Consider the following 17,383-nt stretch of genomic DNA (forward strand, 5'->3'; position numbering starts at 1 on the left):
GCTGATGTTCCTCCTGTGAGTCGAACTTCACTGCAAGACATCTGCATTCAGAATCTGCTGATTTTTGGCAGAATCCATTGTTAACTTTGGATTTCTGAATCACTGGCCCGAATCCACTTAAATAAGGGCAAACCAGTCTTAAATTAAGCTTTACTAAGAAGCAAATCATTCATTAACCTCCTAGAACCTGGTGTCCACATATGTGGACATCACATTTTGGGTCGTCTACACCAAAATACTAGATTTTGCTCTACAAGGGCCTGAAATCCACTTACGAAGACATTATACTGCCACTGTTCTATCGAAATTTAAAACAAATGTCCTCATATGTGGATCTCATTTTATTCAGAACCAAAAGTCAGGTTTAAAAAAATAATAATAAAATTTTACATTCATCAGGTCCCAATCAGCCCAAATAGCAAAGAGAAATTAAAAATGCTGCTGTGGAAGAGTTCAGGTCTTAGGAGGTTAAATATTGCTAGAATTTGCTTTTCTAATATTTTAAAAACTGACCCTAGATTAAATGAAAATGAAATATTAAGCTGTCTGAAAGGGGTCTTTGTTTTTGATTTTGATTTCTATGGTTTCGCTTAAATGTCATTCAGACTGTGGAAATGATGAGCTGGAAGCATTTTCGGTTCTTTTCACAGCATCCGCCTGTTTTCAGTGCATCGGCTAACTTCAGTTTTAGACCCTCAGTTAGTATCTTAGACATGATTTTAATGAGCTATTTTTAAGTGTTTTACAGGTAAATCAGTGCATATAAGCCTGATTATGTTTTAAAATGAGGAAACAAAATTTGAAAGACACATAATTGATCTGGAACAACGAGACCGGAAGAAAAAATAATAATTTTTGCACCACTTCACCTCTTGGACTAAAGCGAAGAATCAGCCACCTGCAGTTAGACTAAGTGACCTATTAAAATCACAGCGAGTGTATTAATGAGCCAATCAGAAAAGGAAATGATTGTTAAAAGAAAAGTTATTTCCTGTTGCTGAAAATAAAATCACCTTTGATTTTAACGATGGGCTTGATAATGAAGGGATTTGACTTAATGATGAAGTTTAAGAAAACTGAACACGAACAATTGACCTTTTTTAAATATCTGTTAGCAGCACACTTATTATTTACTGGGTGTGGACACCATCTAGTCAATAACCAAGGTAAATATATATATATATATATATAAATCTTTCCTCCTTTTGAATGAGGAAAAGATGAGCAAAAAACAGCTTAACCTAAATACACTGGCAGAAATTGCAATAGCACAAAGATTCAGTAACACTGTCCCCTCGAGAAGTTTAGTTGCCCTGAAGTCTGCTGTGTTTCCGATGCCCGTAACACATTTTGCAGCTGAGGAAAAGTGCAAACCATCACTGCCCACATTTTTCATATTTCTATGTATACTGTGTGGAGACATGTACTGCACGTCAATCAAACCACCATACATAACACACAGATTGATGGCCTGTGTAGATTACTCCATGTACATTCTGAAGCTTTGGCTTGGCTCTCGATGCCAACGGCGAAAATCAATTTTAGCTGTGCTAACACACCAGAGAGAACGACAACCTCGCACACATGCAAAGGCACAGACAAGCTCACATATTATGTATCATGAGAAACAGTCCAGTGAAGTGAGGAGTGTGAAGTGGGAGAGCCATCAGTCAGGCAGCAGGGTCCAGTGGAGGCCTACCAGTGCAGGACTGGTTGTTACGGTTGTTACAGAAGCACATATTTGTCGTTAGTGAGCTGCCAATATGAGTAATGCATCCTCCTTACAATTTCCATGCCCACTACACTTCAGGAGACACGTAGCAAAATAAGGACAAATGTACAGGCAAATGCATTTAGGTGCTAGGGCATGATTAAAGATGCTAATGCATGAATTTTGGCTTTACGGCGTTTACAGGTCACTCGGTTGGGTCTCTTTGACACTAGGATAGTATGAACAGTAAAAGAAGTGAACAAACACACCAAAGAAAAACAAAACAAACACACTATTTGACTTTGATTTGTCCTTACTCTGGCACTAAACATTAAACGTTATCAACACTGCAGCATGTTGTAAAGGGCGTGAAGTCATCAGAGTCCTCGAAACTTACTCAAACACTCGGGCTTTTGTGTTAGTCACTGTAAGAGCCATGCTCAGCCCAGCTTGGCTCTTGTGTCTTGGCTGTAAAACAGGACCTGGAGGAGGATGGCGGCATCAATCAGGATCTGGACTGAACCGCACACCCAGAACTGCGCCGGGCTTTCATTCATCACAAAATAGGTGGTCTTGAAGACGTCACCAGCTGTCCACAGCAGCACCATTTTCACACTGGAGCAATGGAAACACAAAGAGACAAGTGTGAGCTTTCCTCAAAGCACTGACATTTTGCAAACTGGCTTTCTTGCTCAGCATTAGACAGAAGATAGATGCTAGTGTGCTAGCATAACTGGAGCCAGTTAGCATAACTTAGCATAAAGCTAAACGTCAAACCGAGAACAGTTAGTCTGGTTCTGCTGGATTGTACCTACCCGCTTATTAACCCATCACTCATAAACATGATAGAAATCATTTGTTAAATTTGTACTGAAAACAACAAGTGTAAAAATTACAACTCCACGTTAGGAAGGGTTATGAGTGAGAAATGTATTGACTGGCAACCAATGAAGACTCCAGGAAGCACCAGTATACCCTCCAACATGCCCACTGTTAAGGTGCAGGAAACTGCTGCAATGAGTATTGCGCAGTCTGATGTTGGGGTGATTTTGCTGGGACATCCACTCCAGGGAAGATTGTGGCATTGTATTATTAACACACAGCTTAATATTCCAGACCAGCAAACTGCCTAACCCTCTGCTTTATAGAGGTGGTCACATCAGCTCATGATTAATTAATCCAGTGCATTTGATTAGTAGCATCTAGCTGCTACACAGCCTCTTAACAAGACAACACAGAATTTAATGAAAAATTCTTTTCACGTGACTCTAACCTAAAATCATGCATGTCAGTTTCACAGTTCAGCTGTGCAGATGCAGCAGATGATTATTCTGTCAGTTGGCCTTGGAGTTGCTTATTATCACTAACTAATTTGCTGACTTCAGGTGAATATTTATCGCACAGGCATAAAAGGAGGGAATGCTTTTTCAAGCAAACAAGTTTTTATTTCCCAAAATGTTAAATTATTACCTTAAAATGCTTTCTTTCATACAGCACACAAACAATCCTCCTGTTGATTAGGCCTCCCAAAGAGTCCAAAATAACAGCACTATCAGCCAAAAGTAGCTTTTTGTTTTCATTTGAAAAGTTTAAACTGATTTTTTTATTTTCTTGATTAAGTTCCCGTTGTCTAAGAAGCAGCAGGAGAGGCAGTGAAAAATCATTAGTCAGAGTGAAGTTTAGTCTAAGCTTCTGATTGATCAGAGCAAGTTAGAGAAAGCAAAGGAAAGACTGTCGGAGACACGGGGCTGAAAAGAAAGACTCGAGTCATCAGCCAAGCTGGCAGCCTGCTCCTAACACGGGACCTTGAAGAAGTCATCTGAAAATTTGCGAAAAGCACAGTACAGAAATCACCGTCTCATCACTGCTTATTGCACTCTTCCATCAGTTATTCACACTGCCTTCTCAAGCTTTTGCCTCCTTCCCACCCTTTTCTCCTTTTTGTTGCAGTCTTGACTCATTTACTGTCAAGCTCCTTCAACTCTTACCCTTCATGCTCTATGCTCTTACAGCAGCTCACTCCCACTCCACCTACTCTCTGCTCTCTCCTCTATTTTTTATTCTTTCTTTGTGAACAGCAAAGACCCATAGGCATGAATGTAATATGAGTTTATTCTTTTTATTAGAGCTGGCTGGGCCTGGCCAGGACAATCAGTCATCAGTGAGACATACAGTAAAAGGGTCACACGGGAGGGGGTGAGGGAGTGCAGAGAGACAGAGACAGAGAGGCTGCGGAAAACAGAATTCATCCAGCATGCAGCAAGAAAGAGACGGGGCTAAGACGAGTCAAACCACCAGAGAGAAAGTGAGGGATCTCTGCGAGCGGGACGGAGACCTCTGCGAGATCGCTATGGATGATGAGTGTGTGTCAAGCACAGGCAGCCTAATGACCGTGGGGACGGCAGTCCTGCACTATCCTTCAGCTACCCTTGCAGAGCGGCATCAAACTCTCCCCTGGGCTCCCTTCAGGCTGATGAGGAACACAAACAAGCTCGCCCTGCCATAGAAATTATTCAAGATATGTGTAACTGTACCAAATGTAGATGGTTCAGGTTATATGTCTTTGTGACTCTTCTGCACAGTGACGCATTTTAATGATTCAATTTGAGCACCTTTTAAATAATAGCTTCATTTAAAGGTGACTTCCTTTAAACCAAGTGTTCTTATTTTGACAAACAGGCCAGAGGAAGTGAAAATGATCTCAGCCATTTCTAATATAAGAACTGGAAGAATGCACGAGTCTACTGTACACAGATGACAGCTTCAGTTCACTACGCTACCAATGACACACGAATGGTTAAACTTTCTCATTTTTAATTCGTCACAGATCAGCTGCAGATGACAGTCTCGCTCCTATGCATGCTCGTAAGATCACAAAGGATCCTACCAAAGGTCTATTGTTACAATGAACTCAGATGACTCACTCATATTAGAGCGGTGATAATCCAACCGCGACTCGATTCCTTTGGACACTTTTATGTCTGGAGAAATATGTGACTCTTTTTATGCTCTGATATAGCCCGAGTCCCTCTGGAAACTGTTTCCAACTTCATTACTCTATAGGCAGCTTTTTTGAAACCCCTAACTTATCTGAATGGAGAGAGTAATAGCTGTAATTTAAATCATCAGCAGGACATAAAAATTGCACATATAGGTACTGATTAAAAAAAATGCTTTAAAAGTTTGGGAATTTTCTGTCTAAAATAAATTTTAGAAGGTTACACTTTTACTATGCATATGTAAAGTTACGCAAAATCTATGGCACAATCCAGCATTCAGTCAGTAACAAGAAGTCTGCCAGCCATGCATCAGTGCAACAACGTGCTCTTCTAAAAGGTTTGTCATTCAGGCTGTTGACTGGATCTGAAGGATTCTTCACATTTCTATTGAGTTTTTTTTCTCAGCAAAGTTTCAAAGTCACAAAATGTATTTTATTACCAACTTCACTCTGAAAGCTTTAAAAACATTCCAGTGTCCAGCTGACTTGGCTTCATCCAGTTTAACCAGCTCAGGCTCATAAGAACCAGGCTATTCCCACTGCTCCCACAGGCTGATCAGGGAGTGTCAGCGGTGTGTTACGCTCCCCTAACAATTTAAACTTTCGGGGTAAACATTCAACGGTTTGATTGAACTGCTCCAAAAATAGGCAAGCTAAGGAATTTTAAATCATTGTGCTTTTACTTCACTCTCTCTCTCAGAGACGCCAGTATTCCTCAGGGAAAATACTTGGTTTTTGTTCAGCTGAAGTTCTTTTTCTTCAAAGAAGGCTCTTAAGTGACGCTGAGATTTCTTTTGCTGTTTTATCTCTGCTGTTTTTTTCCTTTCACTGAGCCACTTTTTCCCTTTTCTCCATTGTCCTGCACAACTGCCATCTTTGTTTTTACTGACTCTGTCTTTCCCTTTACTCTGCTCCTCTCCATAGCATAAAAAGGAACAAAGTGTTATCTCATTATTAGTATTTAAAAAGACTTAAAAGACTTATTAGCTGCTACTCTGAACCATTTGCACTGCCTGGTCCAGGTTTGGCCCAGAGCTGGTATTTAGCCAGCACTGCTACCTGACTTCTGGCATGGTGAGTGGTATGTCATCCAGATATGACCAGGCCTGGCATAGATGGCACTGTCTATGTGATGGCATGCCACATCTGGCTCGATTGTGGTTTGGTTTATGTGGCCAGGCTCATAGGAAACGGGTCTGGCCCAGATCTGGCATCAAGCTGGTACTTCTGACTGACTGGTGTCATGTATCTCAATGATGGCACTGTTTATGTTCCTATTTTCCTATTTTTGTTAGAAGACCCAAATGCCATGTTGCAATTCTATACTGCTATGGTAGCCAACGTTTCAAATGCAGGTTTGTGAGTGTACACTTTATTATGTACTATTATGTTCTGGCACATGTTGTTATTACATGGCTTGATTAAGGTACACATTAGGCTGACATCTGGGGCCAGAACTGAAACTGTTCTGGGCCAGCACAGGGCCAGCAGTGTGTCTGCAACTGGCCTTGTGCTGGCCCATGTGTAGGCCACCTCTGTTAAACCAGATCTGGGCCACCAAAGGGCCGTCATTCTTTGCGGTATGTGGGCCATGTGTAAGCACATTGTGTGGGCCAGATCTAGGCCATACCAATTTTGCTATCTGGGAATGTGTAGCCATGTTCAGAAGGATAATATGCCATGTCACACGGCTCAAATCATATCAAACTGGTTTTCTGAAGAAGAAAATGAGTTCACTTCACTCAAATGACTTTCACAGATCTCAATCCAATAGAGCACCTTTGGGATGTGGTGGAATGGAAGACTTACATGATGGAGTTGTAACTGAAAAAAATGCAGCAAGTGTGTGAGGCGATTATGTCAGTGTGAACCAAAATCTCTGAGAAATGATTCCAGCACCAGTGTTGGTCAAGTTACTTGAAAAAAGTAATCAGTAACTAATTACTGATTACTTCCCCAAAAAAGTAATCCCGTTACTTTACTGATTACTTATTTTCAAAAGTAATTAATTACTTAGTTACTTAAAAACACGATTTACAACCTGAGTAGGTGATAAAGTGATAGATCTTTCAGCCCAATTCTACTTTTTCTGCATAATCCATCATACAAAATGTGATCAGATGGAAAAGTCTCTTTTTTTAACTTGTTTTATTAGTTTTAATCTTTTAACTTTATGCATCAAGCAAAAATGTAATTATCTGCAACATTCTCTGACTGGAAGAAATTAGTTTAACATTTAAACCTATTTTCTGCACATTCCAGCACATAAAATAAAATATTTTTGTGTTTACACTCAGTCTTTCAAATAGATGCAAGTAAAACACAGCAGAAAATAAATAAAATCAAAGACTCAGCTGTCCTGTTGCTCTATTTTCACCTGTAAAGCAGGAGTGGGGTAGGCGGAGGTGTGCTTTAGTGCAGGTGTGCTGCAGCCGTCAGTGGAAGGATACGGCAGTGTCTCTGTGAGTTTCCCATTACGTCGTAGCTACTCGGTGCTTGTTGGAAGTTTAGGGGTTTTTTTGCTGTAAAAAGAAGTTTTCTTCCCACGCACAGCGGACACTAATGTTTTTGTCACTTTGTATGGAATCAAACTCAAAGTAAGGTCAGTACTTCCACGCTTTAAACGCTGCACGCTCATACTCTCTCTGCACTCGATATATGATCCATTGTTGATCTGCACACAGCTGTTGTCACGAACGTCGCACTCGCTTACGTCACTGTCATGAGACATTCTCGCAAAAAATCACGGTTTTAGTAACGCAGTAACGCAGTGTTCCTACGGTAAAGTAACGGTAATCTAATTACCATTTTTGCGATAGTAATCCCTTACTTTACTCGTTACTTGAAAAAAGTATCTCTGTCCAGCACCTTGATGAATTAATGCTACAAAGAATTAAGGAAGTACTTAAGGTAAGAGGGGCCCTAACCCCATACTAGATATAACTAACGAAGTGGCCAGTGAGTGTATATGGTCATGTGGATATGCTCAATGGGACTCTGCACCCAAATTTGGGTATAGGTCAAGACAAGTGAGCAGCTCATGGTGAAGAAGAGGAAAGAAGAAGAGTAAAAAAGTTGAAAACTACACCCACGAGAGCTCTTAGAGGTCAAAATAATTTTACATAAAAACGTCACCTGCTGCATCTCTGACGACAAACTATTCTTGGTTTATTTCACTGAATGTCTATTTCTGTCCTCGTTTATTCTTCTGCCTAATCACAGCTTCGGTTTTTCCGGCAAGCCTCTCTGCCGGAGCCTAAACCTCACCCTGCCGAATACTCCGAGCCCCGCTTTGACTCATTTCTTTGCTCAGGAGACAGCAAACATCATTAATGAGGAAGAGTCATTAACAATGTAATTAAGCAGAGTGGGTCATCTGTACAGAAGAAGTCTGCACAACAGAGTGGGAAAATGAAGACAAAACACCAATTTGAGGTCGTTTGTGTCTCGCAGGCACGCGCACAAACTCACAAACATGCTTCCCACGTGTTACTGTTTGTCATGCTACTCTCATGTTGGTCCATCTGGCAGAGACGCCGTTTGTGGCTCACTCGACAGTTGATGAAAGACCTACAGAACAATTGAACTTGGTCCTGATTAAGGCTTTGAGTGCCCGCAGGGAAAAGGCGTGATTATGCTATTGATTGAGAATACTAAGTAGCTTTGTCACACGCACACACGCACAACTCAACATCACCACTTTGTGTTAAATTGTACTAAAAGGGAAACAGAAACAGGGTGTGCTAAAATGCACATTTTCTCTCACATTCTCACCAAAACACACACACACACGCATGCACGCACGCAAACACACACACATTGTTTACATAAACAAATAGCAACTCCAGCATCGGTTGCAGCATCCACCTGAGTAATGAAGGCTTTTAAAAAGTCAAGCGGTTGGCAGCTTCATTCAACGACCAAACACCTTCATCTGAGGTAAGAGGCTAGAAACGGGAGAGGAAAGGGTGAAATCTTGAACTGTGTGTTTCAGGTGTGGACGTGGACACAGGAGGATACGGGAGACAAAATGAAGAAAATTCCCAGAGATGGATGACGACGTAACCAGGCAGAGGAATGATAAATCTGAAGAGGTGTGAGAAGCGAAGCCACCCTGATGGTGATGGAAGCGACAGGAGAGGGGAGAGAGATGGAGAAACAGAGAGGGGGTCTGATTGCACTTTGCTGTGGCAGTGCGGTATGTGAGCCTCGCAGTAATGGGACTGTGTATTGAACGAGCGCTGCCAGGCCACCTATTAACTCCTCTAAGCACCCAGAGTGGACAAGTGGAACGCTACTACAGGAAGCAGGGCTGAGTGACATTTAGAAAGAGAAACAGAGAGAGAAGGATGAAAGGAGAGAGAATGAAAAGGACAACGAGTCAGTTTGTGCTATTTTCTAATTTCACGTCCCAAATATTTACAAAGACGCCTGGTGCATCTTTAAATGTCACTCTGTGAAACAGAATCTCAGCATTTCATTTCTGAATTCCTTTGCAACTGCTAAAATCAATTACAAACTGTAACGTCGCCTCAAAGCTGGCGGCAGACAGTTTTATCTGTGACAACTCAATGACGATGTTTAAGACAGAGAAATAAACCTTACAGTGAAAACTGAAGCTGACTCCAGGCCCTGTGTTAACCAAAACATTCCCACCGGTCTGGGTTTCAATTCATGCAGGTGTTAAATGCCCAAAGCAAATATGTGGCAAGGTGAATTTTAAGGTGAGGACATTGGACAACACTTGCAACGACCACAAAAACAGTGTCAATCAAGTTATTTCAACTCATTTAGTTGAAGACTCCAAACATGCAAAACCGCAAATATTTTGTTCATCAAACTGCAAGTGAGTACACCCATTACTAATGTCACTGTTACAGAGGAAAGTAATGGTTGTGTTATGGAACGTGCCTAAAATAGTGTTTAATATTGTATTTGCAGCAGCTGATGGTAGTGGAGGAATGAAGAAAATAACCATGATTAAATGAGTTACTACCTATACATGGGCAGCCATTAACATCTAAATAAGGACTATTTGAAGGAAATACTGTGTCATAAAACTTCAGTCTAAACCAGCTTCAGTGTAGAAGCCAAAAACCGACAGACTCCACTTCTACAAAACATCCTGTATTGGGACAGGCAGTTGTGCCCTGCAACAATGGCATTTTTTTAATTACATGCAATGAAAACATCCCATCTTCTGAGTCTGATGGATGTTTTAAAGATAATAAGTAATCAGACATCAGAATGTATATGGAGCCAATAGAACCTGACTACTTTTAGGTTTTAGCCAAACCAAAGGGGAAGCTAAGGGAGAGGAGGAGGACGAGAGGAGAAAAGTGCGACCGCCTTCGTCAAGAGCAGAAAAAAAATCCGGCTACAACCAGGTTTCTGTAAGGCAGAGTAAATCGATTTGTTGATCAATTATTAAGTCATGTACCAACAGAGACTTGGAGGAGAGAGACCTAATATTTAATAATCCACATTTCACTGTTTTACTCTTTGGTAAAATAGGCCCCTGCACGGTATGTACCACCGGCAGATAGCTACGGTGGCTGATATCCAGAAATCCTACCAGTGGCTGGACAAAGCCGGACTGAAAGACAGCACAGAGGCACTAATCATGGCAACACAGGAACAAGCTCTGAGCACAAGATTAGGGATGGGTACCGGTATCTGACATAAACGGTAGTAACCAGACCGAAAAGCAGCGCACATTTCGGTGCTTTTTTTTTTTTTTTTTCAATCGTTTTACGTTTTACATTTCTGAGGATAGTAGGCGGGCCCAGGTACGTATGTTCTTTTAGAGCAGAGCTACAGATTAAAAATGCCCAAGGCAAAGCGTTCAAAAGTCTGGCTGTACTTCACAGCAAAAGATGCAAACTCAGCAGCAACAAGTGCTTTAAGCTGATACTGTGATACTGTCAAAGGAGGTAACACCTCAAATCTGATGAAACACCTGGCGACGCATAGCGTTTTTTTTTTAAAGCTGAGAAATGCGCCGTATTTGATAGCTTGCTGTGAGACCTCACACCGAGCACATCTACTGCGGGTGTGGTGCCTGTTATCGGACCCGGAGCAACATCCCCCAAGAACCCGAAGAGGAGAGTCCTGGCCCCTAGCCCTGCCAGTGTAGCAGAAATGATGAGGATGATGATGCAGCAGCAGCCGTTCTTCTCTGCGTGAGTAGCTTAATGTTGTTGGTGTGTAATTTACGTTGAGTAGGCTAACCACGTTATTACATTAATGCATGTAAGGTGAACTAGCAAACATCATCATAGCTACATGCGGCTGTCTTCCTGTTTGATGGCAGATACTCCCTTCACCCTGGACAAAAAGGCTAAAATGACCAAAGAAAAAGTGGGAAACAGCTAAACATGAGAGGATTTTGGACAAAGTTTGTGTTTTTTTTCCATTGTTTAAGCACTGCTTCCAGCCAAGAGTGATACCATATATGTCCCATAGCTGCAGAAAAGGCTAACATTGTTATCTTTTTACAAAAAAACAGCTGAACATGAGAGGTTTTTGGACCAATTTTGTGTTCTCCATTCTTTAAGCACCGGTTTGAGCACCGTTTGAGCACCAGCACCGTTTCAAAAGTACCGATTTTGTACTGGTATCGGATAAAACCTAAACAATACCCATCCCTACACAAGATCCATAGAGGCTGGGGTCTATCACACCAGGCAAGACCCCAGGTGCAGGATGTGTAAAGATGCCCCTGAGACAATCCAGCACATAACAGCAGGGTGCAAGATGCTAGCAAGCAGGGCATACATGGAATGCTATAACCAAGTGGCCGGCATAGTGTACAGGAACATCTGTGCTGAATATGGCCTGGAAGTCCCGGGGTCAAAATGGGAGATACCCCCAAGGGTGGTGGAGAATGACCGAGCTAAGATCCTGTGGGACTTCCAGATATAAACGGACAAAACGGTGGTGGCTAAATAACCGGACATAGTGATGGTAGAAGAAGACGGCCGTAGTGATCGATGTAGCGGTTCCGAATGACAGCAACATCAGGAAGAAGGAACACGAGAAGCTCGAGAAATACCAAGGGCTCAGAGAAGAGCTCGAGAAGATGTGGAGGGTGAAGGTAACTGTGATCCCAGTGGTAATCGGAGTACTCGGTGCGGTGACTCCCAAGCTAGGCGAGTGGCTCCAGCAGATCCGGGAACAACATCGGAGATCTCTGTCCAGAAGAGCGCAGTCCTGGGAACAGCTAAGATACTGCGCAGGACCCTCAAGCTCCCAGGCCTCTGGTAGAGGACCCGAGCTAGAAGGATAGACCGCCCACAGGGGCGAGGGGGGAATATATATTTATATGTATACCTCCTGCCCTTCTTCTAAATGCTGGTAAAGCTGGTGTATAACAGTGAAGATAATAGTAGAGTCATTGGCAAAGTGCCACGTGACTTGTAATAGAAACTGAGTCACACTTAATAGTTGCCTTCACAGTTGTTTCTCCGCTAACTGTCCTTGATTTAGATAGATTTGTCTGTAGATTTTTCCACAACGAAGAGCTAAAATCTTGCCCTCGGTATCTCAGTAGAAAAACAGCACATTTCCACTGCTGCTGCCACTGAAATAAATAAGCAGCTGATCCAACCCACAACAGCTTTAAGCTTTGAGCTGGGAATCACACTTTGCATCTGAGACCTATAAAAAAGTCTCAATGGGAGGGGGGTTCAGAAGGTCCCAGAAACTGCTGATCCAGTACAAAGCTCTGTGGAAAAAGGCCCACTGGAGAAACAGGGGCTGATGCTTAAAAGCTTTGAAGAGCTTCAGATCCCCTTTTCCATCTTTATTTTTTAAAGCAAACATGCATGTGTGCATTGGGTTAAAATGTGTGTCCACACATGCTGTTTTAAGTGCGTGTTCACATGTGCACCCACACATGCTGGTGAGGTGATTTAGCAGCGGGGCTGCAGATCTCCCCGAGGGGGGCAGATAGAGACGAAAATCAAAGGGCCCAGTGAGAGAGGAGCCTAGCTGCTCTTAACGCACTAACTATGAATTATGCATGTTGATCGATCGCACACAGGCAAACACCGAAAAGTTCCCAACCTGCCAGAAAAAGATGGATTCTGCTAAACAAAATGAAGCAGAAGGGAGGAAAGGAGAAGAAGGGGTGTTACACAGAGTTTGCCTACGGATATTTTATATCCCTCATTGGAGTATGTCAACAGGACGGAATAGATGGGGAAGCTTTTTGGTGCTGGCTATTTAAATATATTTATTACATGTGTAATCTTGTGTAATCTGAAAGGATGCTGTAGCGTTGCTTTTCAAATACCACCTGATTCAAAGCTAAACAAACGTATTTCATGCAAGGCTGTCAAGACACTGCACACTGCATTCAGATTAAACACAGTGACTAAGCCTTGGTGTGGCACACACACATTATTAATGAATGAGAAACATCTCATTCATTAATAATTCTAAATGCAAGTATGTTTTTCAAAATCGGTCAACACGGTTTGAAAATAATTAAATAATATTTGAAAAAACAAGATGTGCCAGAATATTAAACCACGTCATGCTGCTAAAACAGCTTTGACTTGTAGATGTCATAGAGCGGTTTCAGACACACACAGAAGAGACTTTTAATTTTATAAAGTGCGAGGCTGAAATTCAGACTAAATGTTATGGTCCACACAAGCTTTGAGATCTGGGCCCTGCATCAAATCCTCTGCTACCAACTGTGGGTTTATTTTTAACTTTGACTCTCACAATCTCTCAAAGCTCATCCAGTCTCGAGGTGACTGCGTCTTTGAAGCTGTAGCTGCTAAATGTTGGAACAGCCTTGTTCAACCCTCAACCCTTTATCTCTCGCTATAACGCGGTTCACCTTTCGCAGCCTCGCTGTTTCGCAGATTTTTTATTTTTTTTGCAGCGCATTGTCTCCTGCGTCCTGATTGGCTGTAGACCATTGTCAATCAATCTCGCGCCGTGTCTCCTGTACAGTACAGGATGCGTTCAGCTTGTCATATTTACATAAATCTTCAATCTCTAGCAGTGTGACTCTGAAGTGCTGCTCTGTATGTTTGTAAGTTTTCTCCCCAACAAACACAACAATGTCGACGAAACGTTTTGCACCGTCAGAGGCTCCTGCGCTGGCACCCAAAAGCCAGAGGAAGATGCTAACCATCGCACAAAAAGTTGGACTTCTGGACATCCTAAAGGAAGGTAGAAGTTACTGTATTTTTTGGATTTTAAGGCACATAACGCGAAACCAAAGAGTCAGATGAGTCAAATTTTACTCAACTCATTCTTGAAATCAAACCTGAAAACAGGGTTTGATCTTTGGTTTCTTTCTATAATACTGGACGTATTTTTTTACGAAGGTTTGAACTTTGAGAGTTTAAACAAGTGAGAAAAGTGTGAAAATGTTCCTGCCTGTCTGAGAAAAGTGTATAAAGTGCGTAGTGCGGGGTTTTACAGCCTTAAAACATCTAGAATAATTGTAAAAAACATAAAGTTGGCTACTTTTATCTATCGTGGGTTATTTTTAGAACGCAACTCCTGCGTTAAACGAAGGACCACTGTATCTCTAAAAAACTTCACCAGAATTTCTCCATTTTATTGTTGTTTTATTTTTACCTTGATAATAAATTCTTCTCTGTCACTATGATAACAGCATCGACGGCATAGAAGAGCAGAGAAAGTGAAGGCTGAGGAGCCCGGTGAGAAAAATGCTTTTATTTATTAAAAATGAGAAACTTTTATTGTCATCACAGTAATTAAAACTTTATTCACAGTACTGGAAAGTTTACAAATCAGCTTAAAAGTTTCTCACAGAAATTTCCCTTTCTAAGGCACATTTTTAATTTAGCATCTAACTGATAAAGAATGTTATAAATAATCATTAATTAATAACAAAATCTCTATTTATTATAAAACATTTATGTTTTTAAATGGAATATCTGAATAGGTGTACAGAAGCACAGCAATCATTCCAATGGTAAATTGCATTACCCAGTGCAGGTTTATCACGTAAAGAGGCTAATTGATCATTAAGAATAATTCTCGTAATTATGCTGGCACAGCTGAAAACTGTTTGTGGTAGGGGGCCTGATCAGAGCCCAGCAGCAAGAGGAACAGATAGTGGGAACTGCTGACAGGCGCAGAGTGAGACACAGGTATTGTGCGTTGGTTGAGTACCATCTTTTCTTTCTTTCCATCTGCAGTAGTGTGCTGGCACTCGGGGCTACGAATATACACCACAGGAGAATAGTGAGAGTGCGACGGCTCATATTCATCACCGTTTAAGTTAAACTGTTGCTAAAGGAAATCTGTGTGAGAGGACAAAACATGTCCTAAGAACAAGCCAAGCTGCTATAACAGGAGCCCCCATCTTTTTATTTCAATTGTGGTGTGTGCCTGTGTGAACATTGGCATCCTCAAAGAATGACCTTTGACCTTTAGATGCAGATGGACAGTCGAGTCTTGTCCCGTGGAGGTGGCTCTTCTATGCTGTGCCATACGTTCATGAAGTGGCTGTTTGGTCTCTCCAATGTAGAGGTCTGGGCATTCCTCGCTGCACTGCACATGGTTAGACTACGATGAGCTGGATGACTGAGAACCTTCGCTGACAGTTTTAACACAGTTGCTTTCGGACATTGAAATGATGCGTACAAAAGAAAGAGCAATAACAACAAAGGGCAGGCTGAATCTCCTAAATCACTCTTCTCCAAATACAAATAAGTAAAGTAAAATGTGTCCAGGTAAAAATAAAGATAATTAAAAGCTAGAATTACCGTCATATCGGGCTTATTAGCGTCGCTCATCGGGCTGCTGGACCAATTATCTTATGTCATGGAGAGACATCGGTCATTTATTCACAATAATCGCTATTTCCCTTAGATCACAGGTAAGAATTTATTCAAATAACAGACCACGATCACCTAATGGGTCTTCAAACTGTGCTCAAGCTCAGGGTTAAGGTGTCATTTGTTTTAGAGGCAATAACCTGTGAATTTAGATTGATTGTGAGGTAGATGAGCATTCTGCTTCTATTAAATCTTCCATCACAAGGTAGCAACAGCATAGAAGCAGGACACAGAGTGACAACATTACACTCGTTGGTTCCTCTGGGATATAGCTCTAATACACAGGTCACAAATTGCTTAGAGGTCTTAGCGCTGCCCCCGAGGGCCAGACTGTAAAGGTAAAGGTACTGGTTGAAATGGCCTACAGGTAATGGCCACGGTCCCATTACCATCCCCAGTAGGAGCGTTATTAACGCCTGAAGAGTGTTAACCTGAGCTGAGAGCAAGAAACAAGGTGTTAGAGTGTATGTGTAAGAGTGTGTGATAAAAATGGGGAATAAGGGACGGATCGTTATGTACGTGTTATATAATAGCTCACATTCATGACAATAAAGAAAATTTAACTAAGAGAGAAAAAGAGTAGAAGAAAGCCCAGCACTGTATTTGTCTGCATACTGTCAGTGAGAGAGACGGCCAGCGTCAGCGTTCCCTTTACTGTCACAGAGTGACATTGTGAAGGTTGGAGGCTTTGGTGCAGAGCTAGCAAAGGAGAATGGGACAGGAAGCAAAAGTGATAAACTTTAATGAGACGAAAGAAAAAAACAGACACACTCCCCAGGCAGCTGAGCAATCACACGCACACACACACACACACACACACACACACACACACACACACACACACACACACACACACACACACACACACACACACACACACACACGTTGTTTACATAAACAAATAGCAACTCCAGCACCGGTTGCAGCATCCACCTGAGTAATGAAGGCTTTTAAAAAGCCGAGCGGTTGGCAGCTTCATTCAACGACCAAACACCATCAGATCTAAACCTGAGAACATTACATAGTCAGTGTTTACTAAACAGCAAGAAACCAGTTTATTCTTAGACATCAACAGCACATAAAACTGATGATTATGCAATTTCTACTTATTTGAAAGATGCAAAATAGTAAATTCATTAAATATTTAAGACTGCTTTCATACCTGTGTAGGAACGACAGTCGTAGCCACTTATTAGTTTGAAGCTGTTGGTTTGGCATTTGTCTGTTGCTGTCTTGGTTTTTTGGAACTGTACAAACACAAAGTGGATCTGCACACTATGTACACACATACAGCAGCAACTTGTCAATCAAAACGTAGCCGAGCACTGAAACATTAGATACCAGTAAGTACTGCAGTCTGTGTTGCTTTTTATAACACAATAATACAATATGACTACGTTTACTGCATGAAGGGAGCTTGAAGCTACTGAGAACAGACGCTCACTGAGGCCATAATTCAAGTGACATCTAGAGTATCACCTGCTTGGCTGTCAGCACATCCAAAGCTATATGCCTGACTACATTAGGAGTCCCCTCTCTCTGACATTATATAGATCCAAGAATGAAAAATGGCTCTCATAGGTTTGGCAGTGCTGATGGACACATAAACAGCTAGGGCTGCCACAAACGATTATTTTGATAGTCGACTAATCAGATCATCATCCATTGGACATAAAACGTACAGCTTATTGCACCAGCAGCATCTGCTCTTATATAACTATCATTAGCTTACAGCTTTAAGTGTTTAAGGTCTGTGCTAACTAAAAATAAAGACAAGATGATAGTTTATTAAATTTTAATGACATTTGCAGATTGTTTCGGTGAAGTTTAATAAACTCCTTG

At 41.6% G+C, this 17,383-nt stretch overlaps 1 protein-coding gene across 1 annotated transcript in view; it reads right to left on the bottom strand.

The window, feature by feature from the left end:
* Positions 1–527: 527 nt before the first annotated feature.
* LOC113027144 (PQ-loop repeat-containing protein 1) overlaps positions 528–17,383 on the bottom strand; it is a 59,993-nt gene continuing 43,137 nt past the window's right edge. The window contains exon 5 of the mRNA XM_026176706.1: positions 528–2,326. Coding sequence (XP_026032491.1) covers positions 2,152–2,326 — 175 coding nt within the window. The 3' untranslated portion in view covers positions 528–2,151. The remainder of the gene's footprint in view (positions 2,327–17,383) is intronic.

The sequence above is a fragment of the Astatotilapia calliptera genome, chromosome 7, assembly GCF_900246225.1.
Source record: "Astatotilapia calliptera chromosome 7, fAstCal1.2, whole genome shotgun sequence".
NCBI classification, from domain to species: domain Eukaryota; kingdom Metazoa; phylum Chordata; class Actinopteri; order Cichliformes; family Cichlidae; genus Astatotilapia; species Astatotilapia calliptera.